This window comes from Megalops cyprinoides, chromosome 8 (assembly GCF_013368585.1).
Source record: "Megalops cyprinoides isolate fMegCyp1 chromosome 8, fMegCyp1.pri, whole genome shotgun sequence".
Taxonomy (NCBI): Eukaryota; Metazoa; Chordata; class Actinopteri; order Elopiformes; family Megalopidae; genus Megalops; species Megalops cyprinoides.
The window spans coordinates 22095939-22111775 of NC_050590.1; the positions used below are offsets into that span (position 1 = coordinate 22095939).

The 15837-nt window shown below is 39.5% G+C and overlaps 3 protein-coding genes across 3 annotated transcripts; 1 reads left to right on the forward strand and 2 right to left on the reverse strand.

The window, feature by feature from the left end:
• Window positions 1-1146: 1146 nt before the first annotated feature.
• LOC118781627 (P2Y purinoceptor 3-like) lies at window positions 1147-2232 on the forward strand. The gene has a single exon (XM_036534638.1). It carries the CDS (start codon window positions 1147-1149, stop codon window positions 2230-2232), a length of 1086 nt encoding a protein of 361 aa, XP_036390531.1.
• Window positions 2233-3235: 1003 nt separating this feature from the next.
• fancf (FA complementation group F) lies at window positions 3236-4899 on the reverse strand. Its single transcript, XM_036534640.1, has one exon. The coding sequence runs from the start codon at window positions 4664-4666 to the stop codon at window positions 3632-3634; it is 1035 nt and encodes a 344-aa protein (XP_036390533.1). The 5' UTR covers window positions 4667-4899; the 3' UTR covers window positions 3236-3631.
• A 1408-nt stretch (window positions 4900-6307) lies between these two features.
• Window positions 6308-10233, reverse strand: tmem208 (transmembrane protein 208). The gene is made up of 6 exons (XM_036535360.1): window positions 10085-10233; window positions 9560-9655; window positions 9288-9347; window positions 8998-9134; window positions 8023-8107; window positions 6308-7897 (listed from the first exon to the last, which is right to left on the reverse strand). Exons 1-6 carry the CDS (start codon window positions 10088-10090, stop codon window positions 7760-7762), a joined length of 522 nt encoding a protein of 173 aa, XP_036391253.1. The 5' UTR covers window positions 10091-10233; the 3' UTR covers window positions 6308-7759.
• Window positions 10234-15837: the final 5604 nt, after the last annotated feature.

A 15837-nucleotide genomic window follows, 5' to 3' on the forward strand; every position in this document is an offset into this window, starting at 1 on the left:
TATAAGCATATGTAATTTTTTGTAAAATTTACACAATTAAAAAGGAACTCCAGCTAGCCAAACTATACAGATGTGTTTGTTTACAGTGCCGTGGATGCTAAAACAAACACACACTTGACATTTTACACACTTGAATGTACAGAATGCCTCAAGACAGTCTTGCATGCCTTAGGTTTTTTTATTATGATTGGAAATTTTCAGACTTTCAAAAAATGTTTTCAAAGAAGATATATTACTATACAAAAACATTTATGTTTTTGTATAGTAAGTGGAATATCTGTTGTACTCCTTATTCACTGAGAGCTCAGGTGGAATGAAAACACTACTCCCTCAATGAAAAGGGTTGAGAAACACTGCTGCAAAGCATATTTGTGCAAGCACACAGGCGTGCTCACTACCCAGGAATTCAGGACCGTGTTGCAAGCAAGCTCACCATTTCCTTCATTACACATTGCCAGCTCCAACACTGGAGAAAACACATCTTCAGAGATGGGCAACAACCAAGTACAGGTAAGTGTGACCACTTTTGACTTTGGCCATTTTATGTAAAGAGATACTTAAAGTTGAGAAGCTGACCAATGTGAACTAATTTTAAGTCTAATAAGGATTATTTTTACTTTATTATAGTCTTACAAATCAATTTGACTTCTGTTTTATTCAAAACATTGGAAACATGTTTTCAAACATATGTTTCAAGCTGATTTCCCAATGTCTAGTTCCCTTAAACTGTCAGGAGTAATGGTAAAATTTGACTGAAAAATACAAAATATATAAAATGATTTTATGCCAAAGCAGGGAGAGACTATGACTTAAATTTTTAATGTGAAATTGCAAAAAAAAATGTTTGTCATAGTTTTATGAAATTATTTGGAATTATTGCATCTGGCTTAAATATTGTTTGCTGTGGTAAAATTTGTAAAATTACAAAAATGTCTCCATTTTCTATGAAAGTACATAATAATGGATTGACAGATTCAGTAATGCCCTAAATCCTTTTCTTTGGATGTGGTAGAAACATGTATTGTTAATGTGGGAAAAGTTTTTAACCAGGGGAGTGTTTTGGTGAGTGAATTTAGGGAAATTTGCTTTACCCTGCAGCCCCCAGAACTTGCCTTCTGTGAGCTGTATTCCCCGGGACATAGAACCATGCTAGTGATGCAGCTCTACATACTCCCAGCCTTCTTTCTGGTAGTGCTGCTGTTGGGGCTGCCTCTCAATGTGCTGTCCCTCTGGGTCTTCTCCCACCGCCTCAAGCGCTGGACCCGCAGCAGTTTTTTCCTCTTCAACCTTGCACTAGCAGATGCCTCCTGGCTGTTGGCCCTACCCTTCCTGGTGCAATACCACCTTGATGGGGTACGCTGGAGCCTTGGCCAACCATTCTGCAAGGCAGTTCGTTTGCTGTACCATAACTATTTCTACCTTAGCATCTTCTTTGTCACCTGCATCAGTGTGGATCGCTACCTGGCCATCGTGCACCCACTGCGTGCCCTCTCCCTGATGGGCAGGCGTCAGGTTTGCCTGCTGTGTGCTGCCATCTGGGTGGTCACTGTGGTGTTCAGCTACCCAGTGGTAGAAATGAGCCTGACCCAGCACTGCCCCCTGGGCAACCGCACTATCTGCACACTGTACGTGTTCCTGGAGGACACTGGTGAGAGCCTGCCCTTTTCCCTTTGCTGCTCCTGCACAGGCTTCCTGCTGCCCTTCACTGCCATCTGTTACTGCTGTGTGTGCAGTGTGAGGGAGCTGCGTGCCCGCCAGACCTTTCCCTACCGGCACTGTAGGAAGCGACGCCTTACCCAGGTGCTGAGTGCTGTGCTGGTCCTGTTCACCTTGTTATACCTGCCCTACCACCTGACCCGCAATGCAGCCATTGTCATACGTGCTATTTATCCTGGGAACCCGGTGGCTTGGAAGCCCGCAGACCTGGCCTTTGCCTTGGAAATGTGCCTGTGCAGCCTCAACACCTGTGTCAACCCCTTCTTCAGCTGTTTTGTGGGTCGTCGGTTTCGTCAGGAGTTCTGGGGCACTTTTGCCTGCCGAAGCCACCGCCACTCAGATCGACGTTTGGTAGAACCACTAGGTGGAAGGAGACTTCAGATAGAGGTTCATACAAAGGCAGCTATCTTACCTTTGTCTGTGACTGAATTTTTCATGGCAAAAACTATGCCCACAAAGGAGGAAAACTGGAGATGCACCTACACTGAGAGACCAGTGAGGGAACCCACACTTTAGCTGGCTGACTGCCATTCCTAACCATCCATTCCACAGATCATCAAATTAAACCTTGGTGCATTTCACTGCAATTAAGGTTGTCTGGTGTCAAAGGAACTACAGAGGCAAGTAATAACTACATAAATTTGGATACATTCAGTGCCAAATGGATGTGAAAAATATAATTTCTTGTTTTATAACTGATGGAACGTAATCCAATTATCTATTCTGCTGGAGGTGTCAAGTCCACATGAATAGTTTAAAATACAGAGTACCATTAAGGATGATAGTTGAACTATGTATGAAGTATTATACACAATGGTTCTGAAACTACTGTTACTGAAAATGAAATCAGCAATAAGAAATACGTTTCTTTTTAATCATGAAGAAGACTATGTAAGTATTAATTATTTATTGGAAAGGAGCAAAGGTTTTTAAATGTACTCAACTCTGAATATGTACTGCCTCCAACAGTTAATCTAGGATCCTCTTTGCAAACAGCAGTTTTCCTTTCAAACTACTGTTTTTTTTCAGCAAGAATCTAGTCATTTCTAAGAAACTGACCATGTTCAGCACTAGCTACTTTGCTCAGAACATTGAGGAAAGCACACGATGTTTAGTTAGCAAAATAACAAAGCATAAGGCCAAACTACTTGGAATACTAGAGGAAACACAGAGCAGCATTAATTTGAATACCACCTCTTCAGTGTGCGTGAGATAACGAGGGTACATTTTTTTATCTTAAAACTGGCCTCATAAAAATCAAGGATTTGATTGTCATTGCCATTTTTGAAAATGTATATGTGCTGACATGGAGAATACATGATTTGTAAGTGAGTAACTTGGCATGTTGCTGTTGTTGAGATATACAGTCATTGTTTATTCAACAATTTGAAATTTTCAAATAAATTATTACCTTTTAATGGTAGGAACCTTAGGCCATGAAAATCACAGAACAGCACTGTGTCATGCCCAGGCTCAGCACCAGGAGAAAACACAATTGCAATTGCAGTCCATGGGGGTGCACAAAAAGTCATAATTGCTGTACATCAGGATATAAGGAGCTGGGGGTGCACTGGGGACCGTCTGGGGGTGCAAAGCACCCCACAGTGCTGGGCCTGGTCATACTGCGTTTGGACACAAATTTTACAAATACACTTAACTAGTTTCTCAACACATCATTGTTGTCCATGCATCACTGTAGCCCATGCATGTGCCGTAAATAACAAAACTTTGTGCTGTATTAACATAAATATATACTGTTGCCACATTTCTCAGTATTTTGCCATACTGCAACTTATGCTGATCGAAAAACGTGCATTTCTACTCGGGTGCAAAATGTATAGTTTTATTTAATTTTGTCTTCTCATCTATATGTACAAGTATACGGTCAAACAATGGAGGAAAATCAACATCAAGTTCATCTTTTTAGTTTGCGGAGGAGATCGCCCCACACGCTCAAACCTCTCGCGTCGAAGTCCCCATCAGCTGACTTCAGTGTTATCAGGTTTAGCTCTGTGTGCTCTTTCAATGATGGACATCCCTCTAGTAACGAACGAAAATGATCAACTAGCGTCGTAAAAGAAACGCCAGTGGCGTCCTTCTGAACCCACTCCCCTTCATTTACGTCAAACTGAAGAGAAGAAGCCCAGTCTTTCAAAATGCCAGAATACGACTCCCTGAATTCAACAGATTGCTGGGCTAACACTGTAAGCTGAGACACCGGCAAAGTGAGACACATGTTTTGAAGAAGACAATGTTTGTTTTGCAACCAATTCAGCATGAAGTCTGTGACATCTGTACTGCGTGCATCCCGCAAAATAGCCAGTACCAAAATTCTAGACATGTAGTCCATTGCGTCTTGGGAATCCTGCAGGATACTGTCCAATAGCTCCTCCGCGCGACGTTTAGAATCATCACGGGAGAGTAACCTCAGCAAACGTTCCGTCAGCAAGACTCCCTGCGTCTCGGTTTCAGGGTCTGATGTTAGGGCACAGTTTCTTAATTTCCAATGGTGAGAGAGGAGTCTGGCGGCAGATGTGTATCTAAGAAGTTCTGCAAGGTGATCAAAAACTGACTGTTTACTCTGCCGTGCTCCAGCTGTCATGCAAGGTCTGCACCTGTCAAAAAGTAGTTTAGCCACCGAGCTGGAAATTGCTGGATTCTTCAGCAGATTCATGAGTAATATGCTCTGACACTGTGCCAGATCAGAAAAAGTCAAATCTCGGTATTCCATAAACGTGGTTCTCAGTCGTTCGTTAATCATCTGTAGTCTATTTTCCAGGGCTTTTCTGATGTCTTGGTTTTCATTAAACCTGGTGTGAATGTGCTCACAGTAACCTGTCCATTGAAAAGCTCTTTCCACAGCACGGTCATCCCAACATGAGACAAACTCGCTCTGGGCCACAGCCAACAACTGTGCGGTGCCTTCCAAGTTTTTAAAAACGTCCTGCATTGCCCTGTACAGTTACGGCTATCAGCTAGTTGCGGCGCGGCTTAACGTAATACATATTTGCTTGTACAAATTTCCGTATATCTTCCTGCGTTTTTATGTGAACGTTGTTAGCTAATAATTTGGCTAAAACAGTTGCTAGTTAAAAATATTCTCTCAATTCAACTATGTTAGAAGAGTCATATCGTTACCTTGCAACTTGAAAGTAGCATCAGTTGCGGAACCGCGACTTAAAAACTTCCGGGTTATCGCCACGAGCTAACCGTTTTAGCTACGTCGATGTATTCTGATGCATAGTTGCACTAGTTTGATGAGGAAAAATATCCCCGAAACGCGCATGTGCAAATGAGGTCTGCACTGTTAAGTGAGTATTTTCGTCTTGTTGGAACATTTTATCATAAGTCACAAACTTACTGCAGTAACATTTCAGCAGTACTATGGAGAAAACTCTTCCGTTTTAGACTCAATTGTACTTCCGTTTAACCTCGTTCTGAATCCGCTCCTCATAAATCCCGGCAGTGAGTTCTTGCTTTGATTCTGACTGAGCGGCAGGCCTGCACGCGACCATACGATTGCTCCATCTGTATTTTATAAGCCTTAGTGCGCAAGCACAGGTGCATATCCTGTGTAAGTTTTAGTTCAGTTTACAGTAATGTAAAACATAAAATAACGATTAAACAACATTCCGATCACGTTTTTATCTCATGCTTTATAACTTATCCCTAATGACTAAACATATTTCTGTGTCTTGGTAATGACATTTTAGATAAATGCATTTGGCCAATGCTTACTCACAATACCAATTGCGCTTTTACAGCACTGTCTTCAGGTGGTGCAATAGATACACCGCCTGCCAGAGACAATGCTGAGACTGATTTCTTAACCAACTGGCTAACATAGCTCTGCCATTTCAACTGTTATCCTCTAGGTGTACTTCTGTTTTTTTTTTTTTTCTTACCCATACTTTGATAGCTGGCAGGTTTGCTAACACAATAAAAATGAATGTGTAAAGTTTTGATGACTGTTTATTTCTCAGCAAACTACAAAGAAAGCATCTCCTGCAGCTCTCCACCTGCTGATTCCTGGTCACAGACCTCCATGATACAGCAGGCTACGCGACAGTAAAGTTTTAGACTCACAAAATAACTCAATAGTACAGTCTGACAGTAACATCTGCGAATGTGCAAGGGAGATAATTTGTGCAAGATAACCAAATATCAGCTTTCATATTTATGTGCCAAAGATACTTCGTTGGAGACATTCAGATATTTTACTTTTTATAGTCATGCTACACATAGATGTATCCTTACCAAGTCTTTTTCACTGCTTATCACAAATCAATGAGACAGTACAGCAGTCAGCTAAATGTGTTCACTGTACTAGGTTGTGTTTTTTGTGTTATGCACCCCATATGAGAAGGTGAGTTAATCAGCATAGCCCTTTCAGCCTGTTGTTATCAGGCAGCCAAAACACATTCCAGGATACAATTAACATGCTTGCAGCTTCACAGGAATAAACCTGAATCAGGGAGTCTACTTTTGTGATCTCCTCATTGTAAAATACTTGTTTTTCCAAATACCACATCGAAATGTATAGAAAGTGGAGGGTTTGTTTTGGAAAAAGATGTTTTATTTTTATATACGTTAAGACATACTCTGGTAACATGAAGACACTCTGGCAGGAAAGAAGCTCCACAGAACTCTAATATCATGCAAATTCTTGTCAAGGATGGTGGCAAATACACTTTGCATTATCCACAGGCCAAATCCATAAAAGGTGTTCCGAACAGGCAAGGAACTGTAAACATATCTAATGCCATAAAATTAGTTTTATCAGAGACTTCCCATTTTCAGTTTCTGCACATATACCAAAGGAAGGAAATTACACTTCAAAACAGAACACACTAGCTAGGCTTCTGTTTGAATGATAACTTTAAAATAAGAGAACTAATTAGAAGTAGAATATCTGACAACAATTTACAAGTGCGGGTGTTCATGTTTGATGGGTAGTGCAGCCATCCTGTGTGCAAAGCCATATGCATGAGCACAACCTATGTTGGTAGACATTTCAGAATCAATTTATACAGATCTACAAATACCAAACAAGGATTTTTGCACCAAGATATCGCCACAGATCTACTTTTAGTAGTTTAACAGAAGTAGTCATTTAGCATTAACAGCAACAATTATATTACTGCTAAACAAAGTACAGTATCTTGAGTAATGTGAACTTATGGCATTGCGTATTGTCAGCATTAGAGAATATAGTGCCCCGTGTTTTATCTTGTATTAAAGTTAACGACATGTATTGAAGAAGACAACTTTTATAGAATGAGAACATGAAGTTAGTCTTACTGTACTAAAAATTATTTTCCTGTCAGATTTTGCTTAATGTGGGATATTACCTTTTATCCAATTCAAAAATATCATCATTTAAATCTGAGTAAATCCTAAACCCAGTATTCCATTATCAGCAATTCCAGTGATTAAAGGCTTCTGTAACTGAAATTTGATTTCAGGTAAGTGGATGGATAGTCCTAAAATTAACACACAGGAAAACTTAACCTATGGTACCATGTCTCTCCTTTGTATACCTTTGCGTCACAGTTGCCCCTGGCATTAATAAATATAAATTTTAACATCTGTGTTTGCTGTGGTTACTCTTGGCATTAGGAAGAGGGTAAACTCACCCAAAAAGGGTGACTCCATGGGATATTCAACAGGGTATGACATTTCATAAAGACATATTTAGTGCTCACACATGTGAACACTTACTCTACTGAGAATTACTAAATATAATCTCACAAGATCATTCACTTCCATTAACATTTTTCTCAACTGAATATTTGTTTTCAGTTGAAAAAGTGTTTGTCCATCATTGTGCCATCAGGAATAGAGAAGATATCCTTACAGAACACAGAAATGCAGCATCCAAAACACTTTGTTTTATCAGTTGTCCATGGTGACAGACTGAGAAGTTACAGCATGTTTTTTCTAAGCTCTGTGCCTCTGCAATTTCTAACCCAGCAAGCATAAAGATTTTTTTACAGAATAATTCAATATAACATTTTGAATATATAATCTGTTAGAGACCAGGTTAGAATCTCTTCATCTGTCTTCGCTCCTGTCGTCTCTGTTTCTTCTCATTTACCTCCTCAGGAGCAGATGGGGTCTCAGCTGTAAACCAGGGGCCCAGAAAGTTCACCCAAAGCAAGTACAGCGCCCGGGCAGGGGCCTGTCACAAGGAAAGCAGAGGGAGTGAGACACACAACTTTAAAGAAGTGAAAAAAAAACACAGAAAAAAAATTTATAATGGTTAAAATAACCATGCAGCACAGCTGATGTTAAACCATGTCTTACCAGGAGCCACAGGTACCAGAAGTAAAATGATATTGTGCTGAGGACCTGAACAATCGCAGTGAGCAGGATGACATCTTTCAAGTGTCTGAATTAAGAGAAAACAACAATAAATGTTAGTCACTACTGGTAAAAGCACAAGGCACCAGACATTGATGGTGTTCGACTCTTTTACATGCTTCCACTTTCACTTTTTCTTCCGAGACAATTAACTCCTAACCTTGGGTTTAGTTTAGCTGTTATTGTTGAAGATTCCAAAATTTGATACATCAGCTGCTACTGACACTATACTGGATTGTGTTAATACCATTAAATATTGGATGACACAGAATGTTATTAAGCTCCATTACAGTACAACCTAACCAGGTAAAAACACTGACCTTGCCAAGGGTAATAATTTTAACACTGAAATTAGCCGTATTCATCAAAAGTCTATATATCAAAAGTCTAAAATATGTATATTTTTTACAAGCCAAGAGGACCACCTCAGAGATACATGAACAGCAATTACATGTCAGTACATGCATGCTGGATTCAGCTGAAAAGCTTTTCCAGAAATAAGAAACACCATATATTAATTATTGAGTGTAATTCCCCTTCCTGGGGAGAAGTGGCTTGACATCATACACATCATACATACAACACTCCAGGGAATGAGTATGAAATCCCTGATATAAACAGTCATATCTAATGTGTTTCCACAACTTATCTATTTCCAACATATAATTATTTTAAAATAATTGTCTCAGCACTCCTCATTTCAGACAGACAACTGTAACAATTTTCAAATGTATTCAAGCAAATCTGTACCAAAACGTACTGTTTGCAATAAACCTCAGATTAGATAACAGATACAGAGTACAGGCTCGTCATATATATCTATTACAAATTAAGCTAAACCTTGAATACAGACTGTAGACAATGCAGGAGAGAGCAGGTGCTGCTCACCTGGCACCCAGGTGTGGACTCAACACTCACTCTGACATCCCTTGTTCCATGTTCAGATCTATCCCACCGTCCAGGAGGGTGCCGTCATCTGCAAATACGGGTTTGGCCATTGCCGACATCGACCGGTAGCTTCCCACGTAAACTACCAGCGCAAACATCAGCAAGAGCTGCAAGAATATGGTATAAACAGAAAAAACTTTAGACCCAATAAAATACAGACATATTCCCTTTAGTAGTAACTCTATACCTATTAAGTGGAAACACAAAGGTTCCATATTTCCCTGAATTAGGAGAGCATGCATACTTGAAACAAACCTTACCCATGTCCAAAATGTTGATGAACTGTAGAAGAGAACGAGGTTTACAGCAGCGAATATGGCCTGCCAACCGAGATTAGGCATATTAATTTTAGGTCAAGTCAAAATCCATAGGAAAAGCCTCTTAAATGTCAATCAACGATTTTCATGAAACATACAGAATATCCAGTATGGAGTTTTCAATTTCATATCTTCAAATGGACAAATCGATAATATAGCATGGTGCAAGACAAAAGAAGTCGTAAACGCGAGGAAAACAAAAATGGCTGTCTTACATTTGCTCCAAGAATGACTCTGGTATAGAACTTTAGAGTTGCCGTGTTCTCCTCGTAGATCTGCTTCTTTCCTTTGGTACCAACCTTGCATTTTGGCTGTATAAATGAAAAAAAAAAACCTCAAACGACGCTTAATATCACTGACAAGCTGCATTTAAAACTACAATAAATACAACATCCAGCCGAGTATGCAAAATTAACCATCTAGGTAGTTAACTAGCTAGCTAGCTAACTGTCAGATCGCAAACTAAGTAATACATTCAAGCCTACCCATTTATGGTAAACTAAGAGTGACAGCTAGCTACACACCGGCTATTGGTTTCCCATAAAATTAGTTATATGAGCGTGAATCTGGACTCATTTACCTAACAAACTAGCTAGATAGTGTACATTTTGCCAGAAATAATGATGAATTTGATTAGAAGATGCTCGCTAGTATCCACAAATTCTAGCTAGCTAGACTAGTCTTATTAGCTATATTGCTGTCAGTCTGTTATAGGTTTTTTTTTTTTTAGCACAACATACCGCCATATTTCCACAAAAAGTTCACCCGTATTATCGTGCCACCAGGTTTCAAGCAACTGTTCTTGACATCTACCTGACCGTTATATTTTTAAAGTAGCCGATTGATCACTACCACGGTGCTGTGGTCATTGTAACACATCATCGTTCAACACACGCACTTCCGGCGCGGTAATATCTTGTCATGACGTTCTTTACAGCACAGACATTCAATATAGCATGATATTGTGCTCAACTTAACATGAAAAGCTTTGTTTACACCATTATCTAAGCGATTCAGGCTAGTTATTAATATTCTTGAAAGTGCATGGTCTAAAGCAGAATATTTTACATTTTGATTTTAAGCGTAGCAGCACAGACAGCACCGGAAACCTGCAGCTGCTAAAGGGAGTTTCGACAAGCAAGTGAGGACAATAGTTGAGTTGAATATCTGGTCATTTAGAATCTCTGTGTGTACGGTGCCTTTTTTTCTTCAGTGTGACTGTCAAGATAAACGCCACTAAGTGCCATTACTTATACCTATGGTGTTGGTGAGCTAGGACACTGCTACATAAAATGAACTCAAATGCTATTTTTTCGAGGCCACTGCCCTTTAAAAACATTAGCGCTATCTTGAGAAACTACTTGTCACAACTATATGACGTCACCACAGATTATCTGTTTTTTTTCTAGTTGCGTCTTGCCTTAAAGGTCTGAAATTTCTCAAATGACCTGGAGGTCGTATCAAATCATTTGTTGCTTTCAAGTAATATTCAAGCAAAAAATCTTTAATAATAAGTATTAGAGAACTAAGTATCCCACCTAGTTTGTCTCACTGGGAAGACACATGTTAAAATAGAATATCTTTAATGCCCACTAGGGTGGAAATTTGTCTTTGGCTCACCAAAACACAGGAACAACAACATAAGAAACAGACAGGTAGTTAATAAAACAAACACGTAGACAAGGTCATATTACACATTGAAAAATAAATAAACAAATTGTCTGTGGCTTGAATCTTATAAGTCACCTGTAGAGTTAAGAATATTAATGGCACTTGGGATGAAGGACTTCTTAAATACATTTTTATTCGCCTCCCGGACTTCAAAGGCTCGAACAGGCTGAAGAGAGGATGGGAGCTATCTGCTAGGATACTCCTTGCCTTCTTCCTCATCCTTTCTGTAAAAGTTGAGTTAAGGGTGTTTGTTGAAATGCAGCATAATGTATGGCAGGCCTATTCTGGAAACGACCAATATACGGAATACTTTTACCTTAAACAACAGTTCTTAGGAAATGTGTAACACTGTTCTAAATGCAGATATAATGAGTTTGAATATTATTTTACCAGAAAGACCAATATTGTTACAGAGAAAAGTAATGAGAAAAATATTCTTAATGACATTATGAAATCTTTTCAACAGTCTACCTTATACTAAATGAAAGGTAGCTATACTGAATTGTGGCTGTAATTATTTTAGTTAACTGTCTGTTGGCTAGAAGTAATCCTGGGCTGTGCTGTAATGATCCAACAAAGTGTAAGGAAAGGGACATGGCAGGTTGTAACATTGTATTGTGTGTGTGTGTGTGTGTGTGTGTGCGTGAGAGAGAGAGAGAGAGAGAGAGAGAGAGAGAGAGAGAGAGAGAGTGTGTAAAAACAGTATAGTAGTTTTGTAGTACTATAGCTGTATATATTTTAATTTCTTCCTCATTAATAAAATGAGGAAAATAACATGGATTTTTCTTGAGTTCTCTAATGTAACTTCTTATTTTTCTAATAACAAATAAAATTGCAGTGATCTACATATTACATGCAGAGTAAACTAAGAGAATTGTGGTCAAAAATATTTGCCACGTGGGGAATCTCAAAACTAAATGCATGGTTAAATCAAGGCAGTGTTGGGCTTTCTGTTGTTAGGTTCAGTTCAGGCCAAAATTTAATGCACAATCAAAACTCTAGACTTAGGTCAGGAGTCAGGAGTTCTTCCTGTCGCCTTCCCTCCTGCAATCACATGGATGGTATTATCTTTAATGGTTCCGCTTCCTGGAGAGGTTCCAGAGGTCACAGTTCTACCTCTTCCTCCACACCTTAAAACTTCACAGGATTACCTGCCATTATCTCTTAATGGGATCATGTGACTTTTAGCTGCTTTTCACTGATGCTTACTCAACGTGCAGGGCTCCCTCAGTCTGCCTAGAGACTACTGCAGAAAACGATAACTATGCAGAGAAATTAAAGATAAATTCTTGATTTTTATAGGCCTACTATTATTATTATAGCAATATACCCTGTCCTGTTATACATTTCAGGTATATTTATAGGAAGAACCATAAATACAGGCCAGCTGCATCAGTTGACTAATCTATTGATTTTCATTAAATTATTCTATATAAAGACCAATATAGAGGCCTGTTCATAAACAAAGACAGTAACTGCTCTTTGATCTACTGACTGTTGCTTCATAAAATGTAGGACAGCAGTGTAGCAGAGTGGTAAGGAGCAGGGCTTGTACCCCAAAGTTTGTTGGTTTGATTCCCTGCTGGGGCACTACTGTTGTACCCTTGGGCAAGGTACTTAACCCACAATTGCCTCATTAAACCTCCAGCTGTATAAATGGATAACATATAAAAATTGTAACCTATGTAAGTCGTTTCGGAGACGTGCATCTGCTAAATGCCGATAATGTACTAAAATGTAGTCAGTAGACAGTATAGACAGTTACTGTTACAGCTGCGGGCTAGCATTGCATTGTAGTTGGAATAAATTAAATTTTTGGCAACAAAAACCAATAAAAATACAGTATACAGTAATTTTCAGTTAAATATTGACCATGTGATGTTGTGGTTGTCAATGTGTTGCTTTACCAATACTATTGACAGTGGACAAAGAATGTCTAGTAAAGCTGAGCGACATATTAAGTGTTCATCTTGGGAAAGCCAGAGATTTTATCTTTAAAAATGTCAGTATTGTAGTGCTTCTTCTGGGTGTGAAAATTTAATGAGCTAGTTTAGTGTCTTCAAAATGTCATCACAGTGGTAAACTTTGAAATGTATCTATTAGATGATTAACTCTATAGGAGTACAATCCTATAGATCATACAGACACCCAGTTGGCACAGAAATGAAGTGTTGTTAAATATACAGTAATTATTATTATACAGTTTGTATAATCAGTATCTAAATCACACTGGAAAACTATGTGTCTTACAAAAAGGCATTGGTGTAGTGTCACCTTCTATCATTATGAAAACCTGATGGTGAGTTACTGTATATGAATCACTTCCATGGTACCCTGAATACATGAATGCACAGGGAATAGTTACTGCACAATCTAGAATTACAACATATTGTGTCATATACATCTAACATGTACATTTGTCTATTTATTTATAAAATTATGCTTGTAATTTAACAGAGAGATGTTGCAAATGGATGTGGTTATATCAATCCTTTTTTTGTCCTGCCTTTGTCCTTTGTGTTTCAAGGTACGTGGTTTCATTTATGGCCAGTGTCTGCTTCCCCTTTGGAAAATCAGTAAAGGCCCATCAGAAATCTTGAGATTCATACTATTCATGACATTAGCCATTATCAGCCCTACCACAGGGCACATCCCTTAAGATGAACAGGGAAAGCTGTCACCCTTGTGTACATTCGTGCTGCTGGAATTGTCTCTGACCCGCAGTCACTTTCTCCAGAGAAAAAGGGACACTGCTGTTGCAGTGACAGTAACAGTACTGGTGTCATCTGACTGAGCACTCCTCGCACAGGCTGTCTGCATATCTGATTCTCTGAGAGTGGCCAGAAGATTTCAGGGTCCTGTACAGCTGTGGTTGGGATAGGTGGGGTTGAAATATGGATCTCATTTGTGGGCAAAATAAACTCTCACCATTTTTTTGTAGTTCATTCCAGCAGGGAAACACAGCTGAGCACAGCTGGGGTTGAGGGACCATACACAGCCCTACAATCCTTTCTTTTGGTGACGCGGGAATTAATCTCATTATCTGGTAATCCCCCAAAGTCGCATTAACAGCTTTAGTATCCCCTGTGAATCTGACTGCCCCAAGAAGACCCCCATGCTGCGCCAAGTGAGCTCAGCCACACTATGACCAACAGCACCAGTTTACCCAGCCAAGTCCTGTCTGACAATATTCAGCCACCAACACCCAATCTAGCAACACCAACCCAACAACATCCAGCTTGGAGACTCTTATCCAGAAATGCTATGCTTGGCTTAATGTAACCTAGCAATGGCCCACCTGTCAGCACCTTGCCAGCAATGCTTTGTCTGATAACACCAAGCAGCAACACCACAACAAAAGCTTCAACAGCAGCATCCCATCCATTCAGCTCTGCAACAACTGAAGCAAGGGTTGAATGGGACAGAGGTGATAATGGGTGGTTACCGTGTAGTACACATGGTCGTAACAACCATTGAGGATAGTGAGGTCATGACCTTGGTTATTTTCCATGACACTGGTTTATCTCTGTTGGTTAATCTGCACTATTGGAAAATTGTTTTCACAATTACAGTTGATTATAGTACACTCATATAAATCTGTGCATTCTGCTCTTTATTTAGTTGTTTTGGGGAAAAAAGCTTATAATTTACTGAGTTGTGAACAGTATAAACATTTTGCCCCCCTTTTCCCCCTTTTTCTCCTCAGCCTTTTGAGTCTACGACTCACTGGCACACTTGTGCTGACACAGGAAGACAGCATGTGTTCCCTTTCAATACACCATGACATAACTACAACCATAATGGATTTTTTCAGGACACTGACTTCACAATGTATTATCAGCATTTTGATGAGAAAGGCACCTTCCACTGATGGTAACCTAGCAACTTTATAGGTGTTTGACAAGGCATTGATACAGCAATCAATTAATGAATCCCGCCAAAGTAAACCCACCTTACACCTACAGGTTTAAGCCAAATATAACCTGCTGTTTTGGGCTCACAGTTATAGCTGGATAATGACACACCAGACTTGAGCTAGAGGTTGTTAGTTATGCTTGTTATCATACATTGCATCAGTTATACAACACTCAGTTAACTCAAGGTCCTTCTTGTTAAAAAGATCTTATGAAATGTGGGGATTTGTGGGGAAACTAAACTGATATACGATGACTACTGCAGATGTATGAATCATGACATAGTAGCTGGGGTTTCTAATTTTGCTTGGGTTACCCTTGAAATTTCCTTTCCTCTCAGAATAAGGTGGTAAATTAATGTGTACTCTTCCTGGAAAGTTAGTGCTCATCTGAGAAACTTAGACACTACACTGGGTACTGGAGGCTCCAGCTTTTTGTGTATTTTTCTAGCCATCCCTGATCTGGTGGAGGTCAGTGGCCCTTTGAGATAACTGACAAAACAAGTTCTCTTCAACCATTTTTATTCTCACCCATAAGCAGTGTAGAGAGAGGACAAGCAAAAGGAATGGTTTGATGTATGGAAGCCTATTTTGTAACTGTTACGCATACACATGCACACACACAGGATTTAACTGCTGCCTCATAGGAACACATAAGGTTGGTCATTTTGCACACACATGCACATACATATGCACACACATACACACACAGGAAAATGCACATATATAAAAGCATGGGCAAGTATTTGCAGCATTGTACTGCTCTCTTTCAAATCTTACACAGAACATATTTCGTCTTCCCACATGTTGCCTTCAAAGTCAGTAGGTGCTTTGTCCACTCTTTGCTTCAACGCCCCCATAAAAACACATCTCTCTGCTTGTGTTTGTGTTTCCTCTGTCAGTTTTGTT